The 17,056-nt window shown below is 46.3% G+C and overlaps 2 protein-coding genes across 3 annotated transcripts in view; one reads left to right on the forward strand and one right to left on the reverse strand.

Moving 5' to 3' along the window:
* The window catches only part of ARPC4 (actin related protein 2/3 complex subunit 4), a 122,199-nt gene that overhangs the window by 77,902 nt on the left and 27,241 nt on the right, over window positions 1–17,056 (reverse strand). The gene's annotated exons all lie outside the window — the stretch shown is intronic.
* The window catches only part of TADA3 (transcriptional adaptor 3), an 80,917-nt gene that overhangs the window by 29,225 nt on the left and 34,636 nt on the right, over window positions 1–17,056 (forward strand). The window contains exons 4-7 of one of the 2 annotated variants that reach the window (XM_063940976.1): window positions 3,179–3,284; window positions 6,622–6,766; window positions 8,427–8,530; window positions 8,744–8,853. In XM_063940976.1, the coding sequence (XP_063797046.1) occupies window positions 3,179–3,284; window positions 6,622–6,766; window positions 8,427–8,530; window positions 8,744–8,853 (465 nt within the window). The remainder of the gene's footprint in view (window positions 1–3,178; window positions 3,285–6,621; window positions 6,767–8,426; window positions 8,531–8,743; window positions 8,854–17,056) is intronic. The other variant, XM_063940977.1, reaches the window with a different exon arrangement.

Genomic DNA, 17,056 nt, shown 5'->3' on the forward strand with positions numbered 1-17,056 from the left:
ATCACTGCACGCGGATCCTGGGAAAAATGGTAGCTTCCTACGAAGCGATTCCATTCGGCAGGTTTCATGCAAGATCCTTTCAGTGGGACCTGTTGGACAAGTGGTCCGGATCGCATCTTCAGATGCATCGTCTGATAACCCGGTCTCCGAGGACAAGGGTGTCTCTGCTGTGGTGGCTGCAGAGTGCTCATCTTCAAGAGGGCCGCAGATTCGGCATACAGGACTGGGTCCTGGTGACCACGGATGCCAGCCTTCGAGGCTGGGGAGCAGTCACACAGGGAAGAAACTTCCAAGGACTATGGTCGAGTCAGGAGACTTCCCTGCACATAAATATTCTGGAACTAAGGGCCATTTACAATGCCCTAAGTCAGGCAAAACCCCTGCTTCAAAACCAGCCGGTACTGATCCAGTCAGACAACATCACGGCGGTCGCCCATGTAAATCGATGGGCGGCACGAGAAGCAGGACGGCGATGGCAGAAGCCACAAGGATTCTCCGATGGGCGGAAAATCACGTGTTAGCACTGTCAGCAGTGTTCATTCCGGGAGTGGACAACTGGGAAGCAGACTTCCTCAGCAGGCACGACCTCCACCCGGGAGAGTGGGGACTTCATCCAGAAGTCTTTCAAATGATTGTAAACCAGTGGGAAAAACCACAGGTGGACATGATGGCGTCCCGCCTAAACAAAAAGCTAGAAAAATATTGCGCCAGGTCGAGAGACCCGCAGGCGATAGCTGTGGACGCTCTGGTAACACCGTGGGTGTACCGATCGGTTTATGTGTTCCCTCCTCTTCCTCTCATACCAAAGGTACTGAGGATAATAAGGAGAAGAGGAGTAAGAACTATACTCATTGTTCCGGAATGGCCAAGAAGAGCGTGGTATCCGGAACTTCAAGAAATGATGTCAGAGGACCCATGGCCTCTACCGCTCAGAAAAGACCTGCTGCAGCAGGGGCCCTGTCTGTTCCAAGACTTACCGCGGCTGCGTTTGACGGCATGGCGGTTGAACACCGGATCCTGAAGGAAAAGGGCATTCCGGAGGAAGTCATTCCTACGCTGATTAAAGCTAGGAAAGAAGTAACCGCAAACCATTATCACCGCATATGGCGAAAATATGTTGCGTGGTGTGAGGCCAGGAAGGCTCCAACGGAAGAATTTTAGCTGGGCCGGTTCCTGCACTTCCTACAGTCAGGGGTGACTATGGGCCTTAAATTGGGTTCCATTAAGGTCCAGATTTCGGCTCTATCGATTTTCTTCCAGAGAGAATTGGCTTCACTACCTGAAGTTCAGACTTTTGTTAAGGGAGTGCTGCATATTCAGCCCCCTTTTGTGCCTCCAGTGGCACCTTGGGATCTCAACGTGCTGTTGGATTTCCTAAAGTCACATTGGTTTGAACCACTGAAAACCGTGGATTTGAAATATCTCACGTGGAAAGTGGTCATGTTGTTGGCCTTGGCTTCGGCCAGGCGTGTTTCAGAGTTGGCGGCTTTGTCATGTAAAAGCCCTTATCTGATTTTCTATATGGATAGGGCAGAATTGAGGACTCGTCCCCAGTTTCTCCCCAAAGTGGTATCCGCTTTTCATCTGAACCAACCTATCGTGGTGCCTGCGGCTACAAATGACTTGGAGGCTTCCAAGTTGTTGGATGTAGTCAGGGCCCTAAAAATTTATGTTTCCAGGACAGCTGGAGTCAGGAAGACTGACTCGCTCTTTATCCTGTATGCGCCCAACAAGTTGGGTGCACCTGCTTCTAAGCAGACTATTGCTCGCTGGATCTGTAGCACGATTCAACTTGCACATTCTGCGGCTGGACTGCCGCATCCTAAATCAGTAAAAGCCCATTCCACGAGGACAGTGGGCTCTTCTTGGGCGGCTGCCCGAGGGGTCTCGGCTCTTCAACTTTGCCGAGCTGCAACTTGGTCAGGGGCAAACACGTTTGCAAAATTCTACAAATTTGATACCCTGGCTGAGGAGGACCTTGAGTTCTCTCATTCGGTGCTGCAGAGTCATCCGCACTCTCCCGCCCGTTTGGGAGCTTTGGTATAATCCCCATGGTCCTTACGGAGTCCCCAGCATCCACTTAGGACGTTAGAGAAAATAAGAATTTACTCACCGGTAATTCTATTTCTCATAGTCCGTAGTGGATGCTGGGCGCCCATCCCAAGTGCGGATTGTCTGCAATACTTGTATATAGTTATTGCTTAACTAAAGGGTTATTGTTGAGCTACCTGTTGAGAGGCTCAGTTGTTATCATGCTGTTAACTGGGTATTGTATCACGAGTTATACGGTGTGATTGGTGTGGCTGGTATGAGTCTTACCCGGGATTTAAAATCCTTCCTAATTGTGTCAGCTCTTCCGGGCACAGTATCCTAACTGAAGTCTGGAGGAGGGTCTCAGTGGGAGGAGCCAGTGCACACCAGTAGTCTAAAAGCTTTCTTTATAGTTGTGCCCAGTCTCCTGCGGAGCCGCTAATCCCCATGGTCCTTACGGAGTACCTAGCATCCACTACGGACTATGAGAAATAGAATTACCGGTGAGTAAATTCTTATTTTTCTTAATATAATAAGTTTATCAACCTTGATTAAATGCACACACAGACATATACAATAGGACAAATAAATCCCTACAACAATATATATAAGTATTTGCATTACTGGAGTTAACGGAGCAGTTATTTTGAACGCTATTCACTTTTTCTAAATTTGAGCACTCTAACTTGATTTTTCAATCTGTTTTTAACATATATTTCACTACTGTATCGGCTAACATATAGCCTTTTAATACAGAAATAAGTTATTTTTTATTTTTCAATATTACTGTGTGCACCTTAATAGTACAACCCTATTCTCTCTCTCTCTCTCTCTCTCTCTCTCTCTCTCTCTCTCTCTCTCTCTCTCTCTCTCTCTCTCTCTCTCTCTCTCTCTCTCTCTCTCTCTCTCTCTCTCTCTCTCTCTCTTTCTCTCTCGTTTCTTCAAGACACACAAGGCTTCTCCGTAATCTTTATCTAATGGAAGTACGCGGAACTGTATTTGTATAAAACTACCGTTATTGTCCTTGTATTTGTGTGCGCTAATAAATGATTGTGTTTTTGCGCTAATGGCCCTTTAACCTGGCCTTGTTGCTGGTTGTGACAAGTCCTACTTGATATGAACGACTTTCTGCGGCGCTGTGTTTCAGGTTCTGGGCCTCGGTTGAACCCTACTGTGCTGACATTACTGCAGATGAGATCAAGGTGCTGGAAGATCTTCTGAAAACTCCTGAGGATGAGGCTGATTACTACAAAGTATGATCATAAAACTTGCCCAAATACGCTGAAAGGGTAACTCCAGTTACAATGTGGCAGATGTATTAACCTGGTGAAGGCATAAGAAAATGGTAAAGCAGTGATAAGTGCAAGGTGATAAAAGCACCAGTTAATCAGCTCTTAACTGTTAATTCACATATGGGAGCTGATTGGCTGGTGCGTTTATCACCTTGCACATATCACTGGTTTATCACTTCCTTATGCCTTCTCCAGGTTAATACATCTGCCCCAGTGTCCTTTATACCCAACCAGAGTTAATAGAACTATGGCTATCCCATGTGATGGACAACTAACCCCACCAACACTGATTCTCTGTCCTGTCTGCACCTGTGTTAGACAATCACATAAGGCAGTTTACGTTTCACCGCGATAAAACCTTTATGTTCTAGATGTTTTTATATTTCACTTTTGTTCAAAAGGAGGATAGAGGTAATACATCTGAAGAGGGCACCATACAAAAGTATGAACATCATGAAATTCCAATTTCAGACCACTGCTTCTCATTAAATAAGACATTTATGTATTTCCCCTGACTTACTGCTTTGTTTATCTTCATATATAACATTACTAAATCATGATAGGAAGGAGACACTGGGACCGTATTCAGCATCCGTTGCAGTATTGATAATTTAGCAAAACTGCAACTGCTTGCGATCGCATGCTGGGGGCAGGCCAGCACAGGGCAAGGCCGGCCAGCTTGCTAATGGTGGCCAGTGATGCAGTTGCGATCGCATAGCAGATTAAGGGAAGCCCCCTGGCTGCGAAGGTAGTTGGGCTGCCGCCATTTTTCTCGTTGAAGCGGCCATGTGCGATGTCGGGTTGCCACCCCAAACCCGCTCACGTTTCTGATGCAGCGCTGCGTTGCTGCCTCTGCCTGTCAATCAATGAGATCACATTGGCTGGCACACACAAATCTGGGCCTGCGTGTACACACTGGGCCTGAGATTGCTGCCAATGGCATCACATTAGCGGTATTCAATTGATTATCGTGCCCGATCTCCCGTCTAAAGTGGCAGGAGATCGAGGGGGCAATATTCAATTGTATGTATTTTTTACGCAGATTGCGCCCATAAAGTTCAGGTTTAGCCGCATAAAGCAGCTATACCCAACCAAAGTGCTTGACGTGATCAGGAAAAGTGCCGTTTGGGCGCCCTAATGAGTCCCTTTTCGCACATTTCAGCTCAACACCCCCAAGCGGTGCAAGCTGAAATGCAGACACCGTCAATCATCGCGCCCGAATGGAGCCACAATTGAATAGCTCCGTTTGGGTGCCATCTAGTGGCTGCCGGTGGAAAAAATAAAAGAAAAAAGGTTTTGCGCTGACTTCCTGGTGGAGAAATACCTCCTATTTATTTTCCTTCTTAGGGATGTCTCAAAAGTAATCCCGCTGCTGCTACCCAAAAATGGGGGTGATTTGCGCCCCCCAAAAAATTTAAATATCCACACAAAAAAAGAACAAAAATGGGAGCGCTGCTGATATCACTTAAGGACAGACCTTAATCATTAGTGTAATTGATACTCATTAGCAGTGTAGATAAAATAGTAGTCTTTAATTTACAACATAAAACATACCAAAAAACACAACAACAATAATAATAATATATATATATATATATATATATATATATATATATATAATGGATAAATTATTCCTGAGGTGGAATATCAGGAGGAAATATTCTTTCAGATTCCCCTAAAACGAAAGGTCCTTCCAAACTCTAATAATATTGCACAGTATTCCTGCTCAGTAGCATAGTTTCCTGAGATAATCCAGATAGTCAGTTACGTGCTGGCCAGAAGAAACATTGTTTCATTTTTGCACATGAAAGTATGGTTGTAAAAATTGTAGCCCTTTTTGATAAAGTTCATCCACACAAGTCTCTATGTAACAATGTGAAACCAGCTAGAGACAAAGGGGGTCATTCCGAGTTGTTCGCTCGTTATTTTTTTCTCGCAATGGAGCGATTAGTCGCTAATGCACATGCGCAATGTCCGCAGTGCGACTGCGCCAAGTAAATTTGCTATGCAGTTAGGTATTTTACTCACGGTTTTTTCTTCGGTTCTGGTGATCGTAATGTGATTGACAGGAAGTCGGTGTTTCTGGGCGGAAACAGGCCGTTTTATGGGAGTGTATGAAAAAAACGCTACCGTTTCCGGGAAAAACGCGGGAGTGGCTGGAGAAATGGAGGAGTGTCTGGGCGAACGCTGGGTGTGTTTGTGACGTCAAACCAGGAACTAAACGGACTGAACTGATCGCAGATGCCGAGTAAGTCTGGAGCTACTCAGAAACTGCTAAGAGGTGTCTATTCACAATTTTGAGAATCGTTAGTTCGCAATTTTGATAAGCTAAGATACACTCCCAGTAGGTGGTGGCTTAGCGTGTGCAATGCTGCTAAAAGCAGCTTGCGAGCGAACAACTCGGAATGAAGGCCAAAGTCCTTTTGTTAATTGTTTAAAGAAAGGTGGAAATTCCTTAATCACACAGTCTTACTGGAGAGTTACCTTGGTCCCACGATACTGTTGTTAAACCTCTTTAACTCCTACTGGACCAGCCAGCGTCTTACAGCATTGGAGGAGGATGAGAAAGTCCGTGAGTTTTCCGTGGTCCCGTTCTCTTCGCTGACGTCAGTGCTGTGTGTTAATGTGCACTGCGGCACTCCGTTCCGCCCACTGAGGCTGTCTGTCTTACTTGTGGAAGATTTGTGTGTGATATGCGTCACAGAAACTTGATCGTCACCAAATCAGAATTGCACCATGACAATGGCCATTCGCTTCTCCGAACGCCTAATAACGCATCTTCCCCGCACATCTATCTCCTTTTTACTCTCTGAAATCTTATCCTGTAGTAAGGAACGCTCCCCCAATTATTCGTATGGCTCAGCGCAACCTTCTCTTCCTCCACAAATGCAGCAATCTAGTTCCACAGGTCCCAGCGGACATGCACAAATGAAGGTCCACATTGCCTCCACAGTAGATTTTGCACTGACTTTCTGCCCACTTTGTGCTTTGAGGATCTCCAGTGTCTTGCTTGTTAGGTGAAACTGGAAGTCTAATTTTTGGGACCGGGTAGGATAATGCCGTCCATACAGGTGCGTACAGCTCTACTGGTGTCATCAGGAACCTATTAGTGTAGTTAGAAGGCAGATTTGGGCTAATTGTCGGATATTGTGGCTAAGTCAATTTCTTAAATCACGTCCTGTAACCATACGTAAACCTTACGTAAAACCCAAATAGGGCTCAGGCAGAACTCTCCTACAGGACATATATTTTGTGTGATGCATTATGGGAACTTTCAGTGTGTGACCATTTCTTTCAGATTCCACCTCTTGGGAAACACTACTCTCAGCGCTGGGCTCAGGAGGACCTTCAGGAGGAGCAGAAAGATGGCGCCAGGGCCTGTATAGCAGGGGACAAGAAGAAAGGGGCTCTCGGGCCACTGACGGAATTGGATTCCAAAGGTAGTAGTCCCCTGACCTCATTCACCATCTGCAGTCCTTTAGAGAACATGACTCCTGTGTTTTAAGAGAGTTTGTGGGGGAAATGTATCAAAATCTTCTAAAGAGAAGTTGCCATAGCAACCAGATTCATTATATCAATTATCTAGAACAGAGGTTCACAAACCCGGTCCTCGGGGGCCCACACAGTGCATGTTTTGCAGATCTCCTCACAGAATCACAAGTAATATAATTAGCTCCACCTGTGGACCTTTTAAAATGTGTCGGTGAGTAATTAATACACTTGTGCACCTGCTGGGTTACCTGCAAAACATGCACTGTGTGGGCCCCCGAGGACCAAGTTTGAGAACCTCTGATCTAGATCATACTATTGAAACGATAGCTTGAAGATGATTGGTTGCTATGGCTAACTTCAACACCTGTCCTTTTTTAGAGGGATTAAGTATTCCCTTTATGACCTTACAGCAGAATTAAACCTACAATATTCTGAAATGCTTTGGGAGAGTATGACCATTACTGTCTTTAACCCTTAATGTTGTGTCTACCGTTAATGTAACTTGCTCCCTGCACGATTCCATACTTTTTTTAAAGAAATGACTGTCACACATTCCAAATTTGGATCAGTCTATAGGTGAGATCCTTCCTATATCCGATTTTGATTATATGATTTCCCTTGAACTCCCCCAGAGCCCAGATAGCACAGATAGTACAGATTTACTGTGCTTGAGATTTTGTCTATGTACGATTTTGACTAAGTGCCAATTTTGACTTTACTTTGTACTAGATAGTACACTAGATAGTCAAGGTTGACTTGCCTGCACAATCTATCTAGCCTTACGATACCGACCCCACGGGAGCGCGCATCGGGATCTAATCTGTATCGCAAACTGCCTAACCTCCAGAGCATAAAAGACTCTTGTCGTCCCCCCCCCCCCCCCTCCCCTCGTTATGACATATGTCTGCTCACTCTGTTGTATATTAACTAAGGTGGGATGTTTTTTTTTTTTTAGAACTGGTGCAACCAATCAGATTCTACTTCACATTTATCTAGCTGCATCTAGAAGATAAAAGATAGAATCTGGTTGGTTGCTATGGGCAACATCATCAGTTCTAAAAAAAAAAAAACCTCCCATCTTAGTAGATATACCCCTCAGTATTTACAGTAGATCTCAGTGCTACCCACTTTGAAGGACCCGCCTTGGTAGATCTCCCTTCAGAAAAGACTTGATAAACCTTAAAATTAGAACTAATGTCTGGATAATAAATTTCCATTTATCACTCTCACGTATGTGACTTGTTGAGTTTTATTGCATGAGTTCTCTTTGATCTGTTTCACTGTGCATAGTGATGTCACTGTCTGTCACATTCATGGGAAGAGCAAATTTTAGACCAACCTACTAATCCAAAATCAGAAATACAATAAAAAGTTGAAGACCTGCGTAGCGGAGGCAGCCATGTTTGTGGGACATAGTGACTCATGCCTCAGTCATATACCTGTTTCCTAGTTCATTCATAAGCTGCTTCCTCCTGAATATTAATTTATGCTACAAAATGGCTGCCTCCCCCTTCAGGCCCTTGGGACGTGACGTCTAGTCTGTCATCATTACACATCACTCACTCTAGCATTCAGGGAAAGTGTATCACACCGTGTCCTGACTGCTTCTAGATGTGGACTCTTTGCTAAAGAAATCTGAATCCCCGCACGACCAGCCGGAGGATGGCTGCCCATTTGGTCACTTGACTCAGCGTCTACTGCAGGCTCTCGTTGAGGTAATTGACCTTTGTCCTTTTAATTACCTAGTCAATACCTGGGAGCAATCTGTGTTGATCACATTTTAGCCTGAACATTGCTGGCTATAAAAACTTGCTGGAATTTGCACTTGGTATATGCCAGAAGGGGGGCATGGGGCATTATGATGGCAGAACGGTTAGGTCTAAGAGTTTTAGGTACCCAGGTCTTACTCTTTTGTATTTTGTCCTCAGGAAAACATAATTTCCCCAATGGAAGATTCCCCTATTCCTGAGCTATCTGGGAAGGAGTCCGGAACTGACGGGGCCAGTACCTCTCCTCGAAGTCAGATGAAACCTTTCAGGTAATTATTTTTATTATTTTCTCTGACGTCCTAAGTGGATGCTGGGGACTCCGTCAGGACCATGGGGAATAGCGGCTCCGCAGGAGACAGGGCACAAAAGTAAAAGCTTTAGGATCAGGTGGTGTGCACTGGCTCCTCCCCCTATGACCCTCCTCCAAGCCTCAGTTAGGTTTTTGTGCCCGGCCGAGAAGGGTGCAATCTAGGTGGCTCTCCTAAAGAGCTGCTTAGAGTAAAAGTTTTGTTAGGTTTTTCATTTTCAGTGAGTCCTGCTGGCAACAGGCTCACTGCAACGAGGGACTTAGGGGAGAAGAAGTGAACTCACCTGCGTACAGGATGGATTGGCTTCTTAGGCAACTGGACACTAGCTCCAGAGGGACGATCACAGGTACAGCCTGGATGGGTCACCGGAGCCGCGCCGCCGACCCCCTTGCAGATGCTGAAGAGAGAAGAGGTCCAGAAATCGGCGGCTGAAGACTTCTCAGTCTTCATGAGGTAGCGCACAGCACTGCAGCTGTGCGCCATTGCTCTCAGCACACTTCACACCAACGGTCACTGAGGGTGCAGGGCGCTGGGGGGGGCGCCCTGGGCAGCAATGAAAGTACCTATGCTGGCTAAAAATACATCACATATAGCCTCTGGGGCTATATGGATGTATTTAACCCCTGCCAGGTTGTCAGAAAAACGGGAGAAGAAGCCCGCCGAAAAGGGGGCGGGGCCTATTCTCCTCCGCACACAGCGCCATTTTCCTACACAGCTCCGCTGCTAGGAAGGCTCCCACGCTCTCCCCTGCACTGCACTACAGAAACAGGGTTAAAACAGAGAGGGGGGGGCACTTATTTGGCGATATTATTATATATTAAGATGCTATAAGGGAAAACACTTATATAAGGTTGTCCCTGTATAATTATAGCGTTTTGGTGTGTGCTGGCAAACTCTCCCTCTGTCTCCCCAAAGGGCTAGTGGGGTCCTGTCCTCTATCAGAGCATTCCCTGTGTGTGTGCTGTGTGTCGGTACGTGTGTGTCGACATGTATGAGGACGATGTTGGTGAGGAGGCGGAGCAATTGCCTGTAATGGTGATGTCACTCTCTAGGGAGTCGACACCGGAATGGATGGCTTATTTAGGGAATTACGTGATAATGTCAACACGCTGCAAGGTCGGTTGACGACATGAGACAGCCGGCAAACCAATTAGTACCTGTCCAGGCGTCTCAAACACCGTCAGGGGCTTTAAAACGCCCATTTACCTCAGTCGGTCGACACAGACACGGACACTGACTCCAGTGTCGACGGTGAAGAAACAAACGTATTTTCCATTAGGGCCACACGTTACATGTTAAGGGCAATGAAGGAGGTGTTACATATTTCTGATACTACAAGTACCACAAAAAAGGGTATTATGTGGGGTGTGAAAAAACTACCTGTAGTTTTTCCTGAATCAGATAAATTAAATGAAGTGTGTGATGATGCGTGGGTTTCCCCCGATAGAAAATTATTGGCGTTATACCCTTTCCCGCCAGAAGTTAGGGCGCGTTGGGAAACACCCCTTAGGGTGGATAAGGCGCTCACACGCTTATCAAAACAAGTGGCGTTACCGTCTCCAGATACGGCCGCCCTCAAAGAGCCAGCTGATAGGAGGCTGGAAAATATCCTAAAAAGTATATACACACATACTGGTGTTATACTGCGACCAGCGATCGCCTCAGCCTGGATGTGCAGCGCTGGGGTGGCTTGGTCGGATTCCCTGACTGAAAATATTGATACCCTTGACAGGGACAGTATTTTATTGACTATAGAGCATTTAAAGGATGCATTTCTATATATGCGAGATGCACAGAGGGATATTTGCACTCTGGCATCAAGAGTAAGTGCGATGTCCATATCTGCCAGAAGATGTTTATGGACACGACAGTGGTCAGGTGATGCAGATTCCAAACGGCACATGGAAGTATTGCCGTATAAAGGGGAGGAGTTATTTGGGGTCGGTCCATCGGACCTGGTGGCCACGGCAACAGCTGGAAAATCCACCTTTTTTACCCCAAGTCACATCTCAGCAGAAAAAGACACCGTCTTTTCAGCCTCAGTCCTTTCGTCCCCATAAGGGCAAGCGGGCAAAAGGCCAGTCATATCTGCCCAGGGATAGAGGAAAGGGAAGAAGACTGCAGCAGGCAGCCCCTTCCCAGGAACAGAAGTCCTCCACCGCTTCTGCCAAGTCCTCAGCATGACGCTGGGGCCGTACAAGCGGACTCAGGTGCGGTGGGGGGTCGTCTCAAGAGTTTCAGCGCGCAGTGGGCTCACTCGCAAGTGGACCCCTGGATCCTACAAGTAGTATCCCAGGGGTACAGATTGGAAATTCGAGACGTCTCCCCCTCGCAGGTTCCTGAAGTCTGCTTTACCAACGTCTCCCTCCGACAGGGAGGCAGTATTGGAAACAATTCACAAGCTGTATTCCCAGCAGGTGATAATCAAAGTACCCCTCCTACAACAAGGAAAGGGGTATTATTCCACATTATATTGTGGTACTGAAGCCAGACGGCTCGGTGAGACCTATTCTAAATCTGAAATCTTTGAACACTTACATACAAAGGTTCAAATCAAGATGGAGTCACTCAGAGCAGTGATAGCGAACCAGGAAGAAGGGGACTATATGGTGTCCCTGGACATCAAGGATGCTTACCTCCATGTCCCAATTTGCCCTTCTCACCAAGGGTACCTCAGGTTCGTGGTACAGAACTGTCACTATCAGTTTCAGACGCTGCCGTTTGGATTGTCCACGGCACCCCGGGTCTTTACCAAGGTAATGGCCGAAATGATGATTCTTCTTCAAAGAAAAGGCGTCTTAATTATCCCTTACTTGGATGATCTCCTGATAAGGGCAAGGTCCAGAGAACAGTTGGAGGTCGGAGTAGCACTATCTCAAGTAGTTCTACGACAGCAGGGGTGGATTCTACATATTCTAAAATCGCAGCTGTTTCCGACGACATGTCTGCTGTTCCTAGGGATGATTATGGACACAGTCCAGAAAAAGGTGTTTCTCCTGGAGGAGAAAGCCAGGGAGTTATCCGAGCTAGTCAGAAACCTCCTAAAACCAGGCCAAGTGTCAGTGCATCAATGCACAAGAGTCCTGGGAAAAATGGTGGCTTCTTACGAAGCGATTCCATTCGGCAGATTTCACGCAAGAATTTTTCAGTGGGATCTGCTGGACGAATGGTCCGGATCGCATCTTCAGATGCATCAGCGGATAATCCTGTCTCCAAGGACAAGGGTGTCTCTTCTGTGGTGGCTGCAGAGTGCTCATCTACTAGAGGGCAGCACATTCGGCATTCAGGACTGGGTTCTGGTGACCACGGATGCCAGCCTGAGAGGCTGGGGAGCAGTCACACAGGGAAGAAATTTCCAAGGAGTGTGGTCAAGTCTGGAGACTTCTCTCCACATAAATATACTGGAGCTAAGGGCAATTTACAATGCTCTGAGCCTAGGAAGACCTCTGCTTCAAAGTCAACCGGTGCTGATCCAGTCGGACAACATCACGGCAGTCGCCCACGTAAACAGACAGGGCGGCACAAGAAGCAGGAGGGCAATGGCAGCAAGGATTCTTCGCTGGGCGAAAAATCATGTGTTAACACTGTCAGCGGTGTTCATTCCGGGAGTGGACAACTGGGAAGCAGACTTCCTCAGCAGGAAGATGGCGTCCCGTCTGAACAAAAAACTGGACAGGTATTGCGCCAGGTCAAGAGACCCTCAGGCAATAGCTGGGACGCTCTGGTAACACCGTGGGTGTACCAGTCGGTGTATGTGTTCCCTCCTCTGCCTCTCATACCCAAGGTACTGAGAATTATAAGACGGAGAGGAGTAAGAACTATACTCGTGGCTCCGGATTGGCCAAGAAGGACTTGGTACCCGGAACTTCAAGAGATACTAAGAAGGGACTTGCTTCAGCAAGGATCATGTCTGTTCCAAGACTTACCGCGGCTGCGTTTGACGGCATGGCGGTTGAACGCCGGATCCTAAGGGAAAAAGGCATTCCGGAAGAGGTCATCCCTACCCTGGTCAGAGCCAGGAAGGAGGTGACCGCACAACATTATCACCGCATTGGCGAAAATATGTTGCATGGTGTGAGGCCAGGAAGGCCCCCACGGAGGAATTTCAACTCGGTCGATTCCTGCATTTCCTACAAACAGGAGTGTCTATGGGCCTCAAATTGGGGTCCATTAAGGTTCAAATTTCGGCCCTGTCGATTTTCTTCCAAAAAGAATTGGCTTCAGTTCCTGAAGTCCAGATGTTTGTCAAGGGAGTACTGCATATACAACCCCCTTTTGTGCCTCCAGTGGCACTGTGGGATCTCAACGTAGTTCTGGGATTCCTCAAATCACATTGGTTTAAACCGCTCAAATCTGTGGATTTGAAATATCTCACATGGAAAGTGACCATGCTGTTGGCCCTGGCCTCGGCCAGGCGAGTGTCAGAATTGGCGGCTTTGTCTCACAAAAGCCCATATCTGATTGTCCATTCGGACAGGGCAGAGCTGCGGACTCGTCCCCAGTTTCTCCCTAAGGTGGTGTCAGCGTTTCACCTGAACCAGCTTATTGTGGTACCTGCGGCTACTAGGGACTTGGAGGACTCCAAGTTGCTGGATGTTGTCAGGGCCCTGAAAATATAGGTTTCCAGGATGGCTTGAGTCAGGAAAACTGACTTGCTGTTATCCTGTATGCACCCAACAAACTGGGTGCTCTTGCTTCTAAGCAGACGATTGCTAGTTGGATGTGTAGTACAATTCAGCTTGCACATTCTGTGGCAGGCCTGCCACAGCCAAAATATGTAAATGCCCATTCCACAAGGAAGGGGCTCATCTTGGGCGGCTGCCCGAGGGGTCTCGGCTTTACAACTTTGCCGAGCTGCTACTTGGTCAGGGGCAAACACGTTTGAAAAATTCTACAAATTTGATACCCTGGCTGAGGAGGACCTGGAGTTCTCTCATTCGGTGCTGCAGAGTCATCCGCACTCTCCCGCCCGTTTGGGAGCTTTGGTATAATCCCCATGGTCCTGACGGAGTCCCCAGCATCCACTTAGGACGTCAGAGAAAATAAGAATTTACTTACCGATAATTCTATTTCTCGTAGTCCGTAGTGGATGCTGGGCGCCCATCCCAAGTGCGGATTATAGTTATTGTTACAAAAATCGGGTTATTATTGTTGTGAGCCATCTTTTCAGAGGCTCCGCTGTTATCATGCTGTTAACTGGGTTCAGATCACAGGTTGTACAGTGTGATTGGTGTGGCTGGTATGAGTCTTACCCGGGATTCAAAATCCTTCCTTATTGTGTACGCTCGTCCGGGCACAGTATCCTAACTGAGGCTTGGAGGAGGGTCATAGGGGGAGGAGCCAGTGCACACCACCTGATCCTAAAGCTTTTACTTTTGTGCCCTGTCTCCTGCGGAGCCGCTATTCCCCATGGTCCTGACGGAGTCCCCAGCATCCACTACGGACTACGAGAAATAGAATTATCGGTAAGTAAATTCTTATTTTTTTTCAAAAACATCTGTAAAGAGCCTGATTCTGAATCACACGATAGTCCTGCAGCTGCATCCAGTGATTTTTTTAATTTTTTTTAGCAAACTACGCATGCGTCGCCAGTCTGCATATGAACCCTTTGCAAGTGGTATGTGTCTCAAGTGTGATTGATGAATGGATAACCCCCTCTGACACAGTTTCTCCCGGTGCTCTCTTTGCTGGGGGTCTCACGTTCTCACTCCCCGAGTCGCCAAGGTGGTGGTGTTAGGCTCTTACTACCCTCTAGCTACTCATACCAACTCATATCCCCAGAACCATCCCTTACATTCTCTATATTTGAGGTCCATGCTATACGCCTCTTCCAAACTGTTCATCTTCGAGTAGCCGTCATTTACCGCCCCCCCTGGCATGCCCTCTAAATTCCTTAACAACAGCACGCCGCACACCCCTAACATTAGCCTGAAGGTGACATCAGTGGTGAGTACAAACGGGGGGCCCCGCAAGGGGGGTCCCTCGGTTCATGGTGCGGCAGAACTCTGGGGAGGCATACGGGACCCTCCTGGGGGGGGACCCGCTACAGCCCCCTGCGTACACTGGCAGCGGTGGGTAAAACTAGCACTTGTGTGATTTTTCTACTCATGGGGAGACTTTTGCCAGTCTAAAAACTACAGAAACTCCGGCGCCATTACAGGGGGCAGAGCTTCCTCAGAGCAGGACCAGCGGCGTTTTGGCACCTTCCTCTGCTTACAGGCAGCATGCACACACAGCTCCTCCAGACACTCGGATAATAACATAGTAACTAAGGTTGAAAAAGACAATTGTCCATCGAGTTCAACCTATTTGTGGTCTCCTATGCAGTCTTATTATAGGACTAGTTCTTTTTATGTTAGGACTAGTTATATTAACTATAATTCATGCCTACGCACCATAACCCTAAATATCTTTATCCAATAGGAATTTATCTAACCCATTCTTAAAGATGTTGACTGAGTCCACAGTTACTACTCTCTCAGGCAGGGAATTCCAAACACGTATTGTCCTTACTGTGAAAAAACCTTTTCGCCTCAATGTGCGGAAACTCCTCTCCTCTAACCTAAGCGAGTGACCACGTGTCCTCTGTGCTGATCTTATAGAAAACAGGTCCCTCCCAAGCTCTGTGTATTGTCCCCTTATATATTTGTAGAGGTTGATCATGTCCCCTCTTAGTCTCCTCTTTTCCAATGTAAACATGCCTAGCTTTGCTAGCCTTTCCTCATATTCCAGCGTCTCCAGGCCCTTGATTAGTTTGGTCGCCTGCCTCTGAACCTTTTCTAGCTCCAGGATATCCTTTTGTAATATGGTGCCCAAAATTGCATACAGTATTCAAGATGTGGTCTCACTAGTGATTTATATAATGGGAGTATAATACCCTAGCATCAATTCCCCATTTTATGCATGCTAATATCTTATTAGCCTTCTTTGCTGCACTCCTACTTTGGGTACTGCTGCTAAATTTGTTATCTATGTGAACCCCTAAGTCTTTTTCCAGTACAGAATCCCCTAGTACTAGTATTACCCCATTTAGTATGTAGGTGTAATTTTTGGTCTTGCGCCCACAGTGCATTACCTTACACGTGTCTGTGTTGAATCTCATTCTCCATTTTGCTGCCCATGCTTCCAGTTTAGTTAAGTCGTTCTGAAGAGACTCGGCATCCCCCTCCGTATTTATAACCTTACACAATTTGGTATCGTCTGCGAAAATTGACACAATGCTCTCTAGACCTACTGTTAGGTCGTTGATGAAAATGTTGAACAAAAGTGGTCCAAGTACAGACCCCTGTGGCACACCACTTAGTACTTTAGTCCAATTTGAAAATGATCCATTAACCACAAAGCGCTGTTCCCATTATCTAACCAATTACTAACCCAAGTGCATATTGTGCTCCCTAGCCCTATTTCTTGTAGCTTATAGAGAAGACGCATGTGTGTGTTACTGTGTCGAAAGCTTTGGCAAAGTCTAAAAAGATTACATCCACCTCCTTACCCTGATCAAGGTTCACACTTAATGTTTCATAAAAACCAAGTAAGTTGGTTTGACATGATCTGTCTTTCACAAATCCATGTTGGTTCTTTATAATGACCTTATTAGCTTCAAGGAACTTTTGAATACTGTCCCTTAGAATACCTTCCAATACTTTCCCCACTATAGATGTAAGACTAACTGGTCTATAATTACCTGGTTCAGCTTTGCTCCCCTTTTTGAATATCTGCACTACCTCCGCTATACGCCAGTCTTTGGGAACCATACCCGATTTAACCGAATCCATGAAGATCAAAAATAGAGGTCTTGCTAGTTCAGCGTGCAACTCCATAAGAACTCTCGGGTGAATTCCATCTGGACCAGGTGACTTATTAATCTTTAACTTTTTTAATCGGTCACAGACTACCTCCTCACATAAATAAGCATTTAGCAGTGGGACATTATCTTTGTTGAGATTTTGTGTTAGACCCAGCATTTGGTCCTCTCTGGTAAATACCGTTGAAAAAAACTTGTTTAGTTTATTTGCTTTATCATTATAATTTTTGATTAAGACTACCCTCTTGTCCTTTAAAGGGCCTATACTGTCCTTCTTTAGTCTCTTGCTGTTGATGTACTTAAAAAAAAAAAAAATTGGGATTCGCTTTGCTTTCCTTTTGCTACTAGTTTTTCAGTTTC

Source organism: Pseudophryne corroboree, chromosome 9, assembly GCF_028390025.1.
Source record: "Pseudophryne corroboree isolate aPseCor3 chromosome 9, aPseCor3.hap2, whole genome shotgun sequence".
Classification (NCBI taxonomy): Eukaryota; Metazoa; Chordata; class Amphibia; order Anura; family Myobatrachidae; genus Pseudophryne; species Pseudophryne corroboree.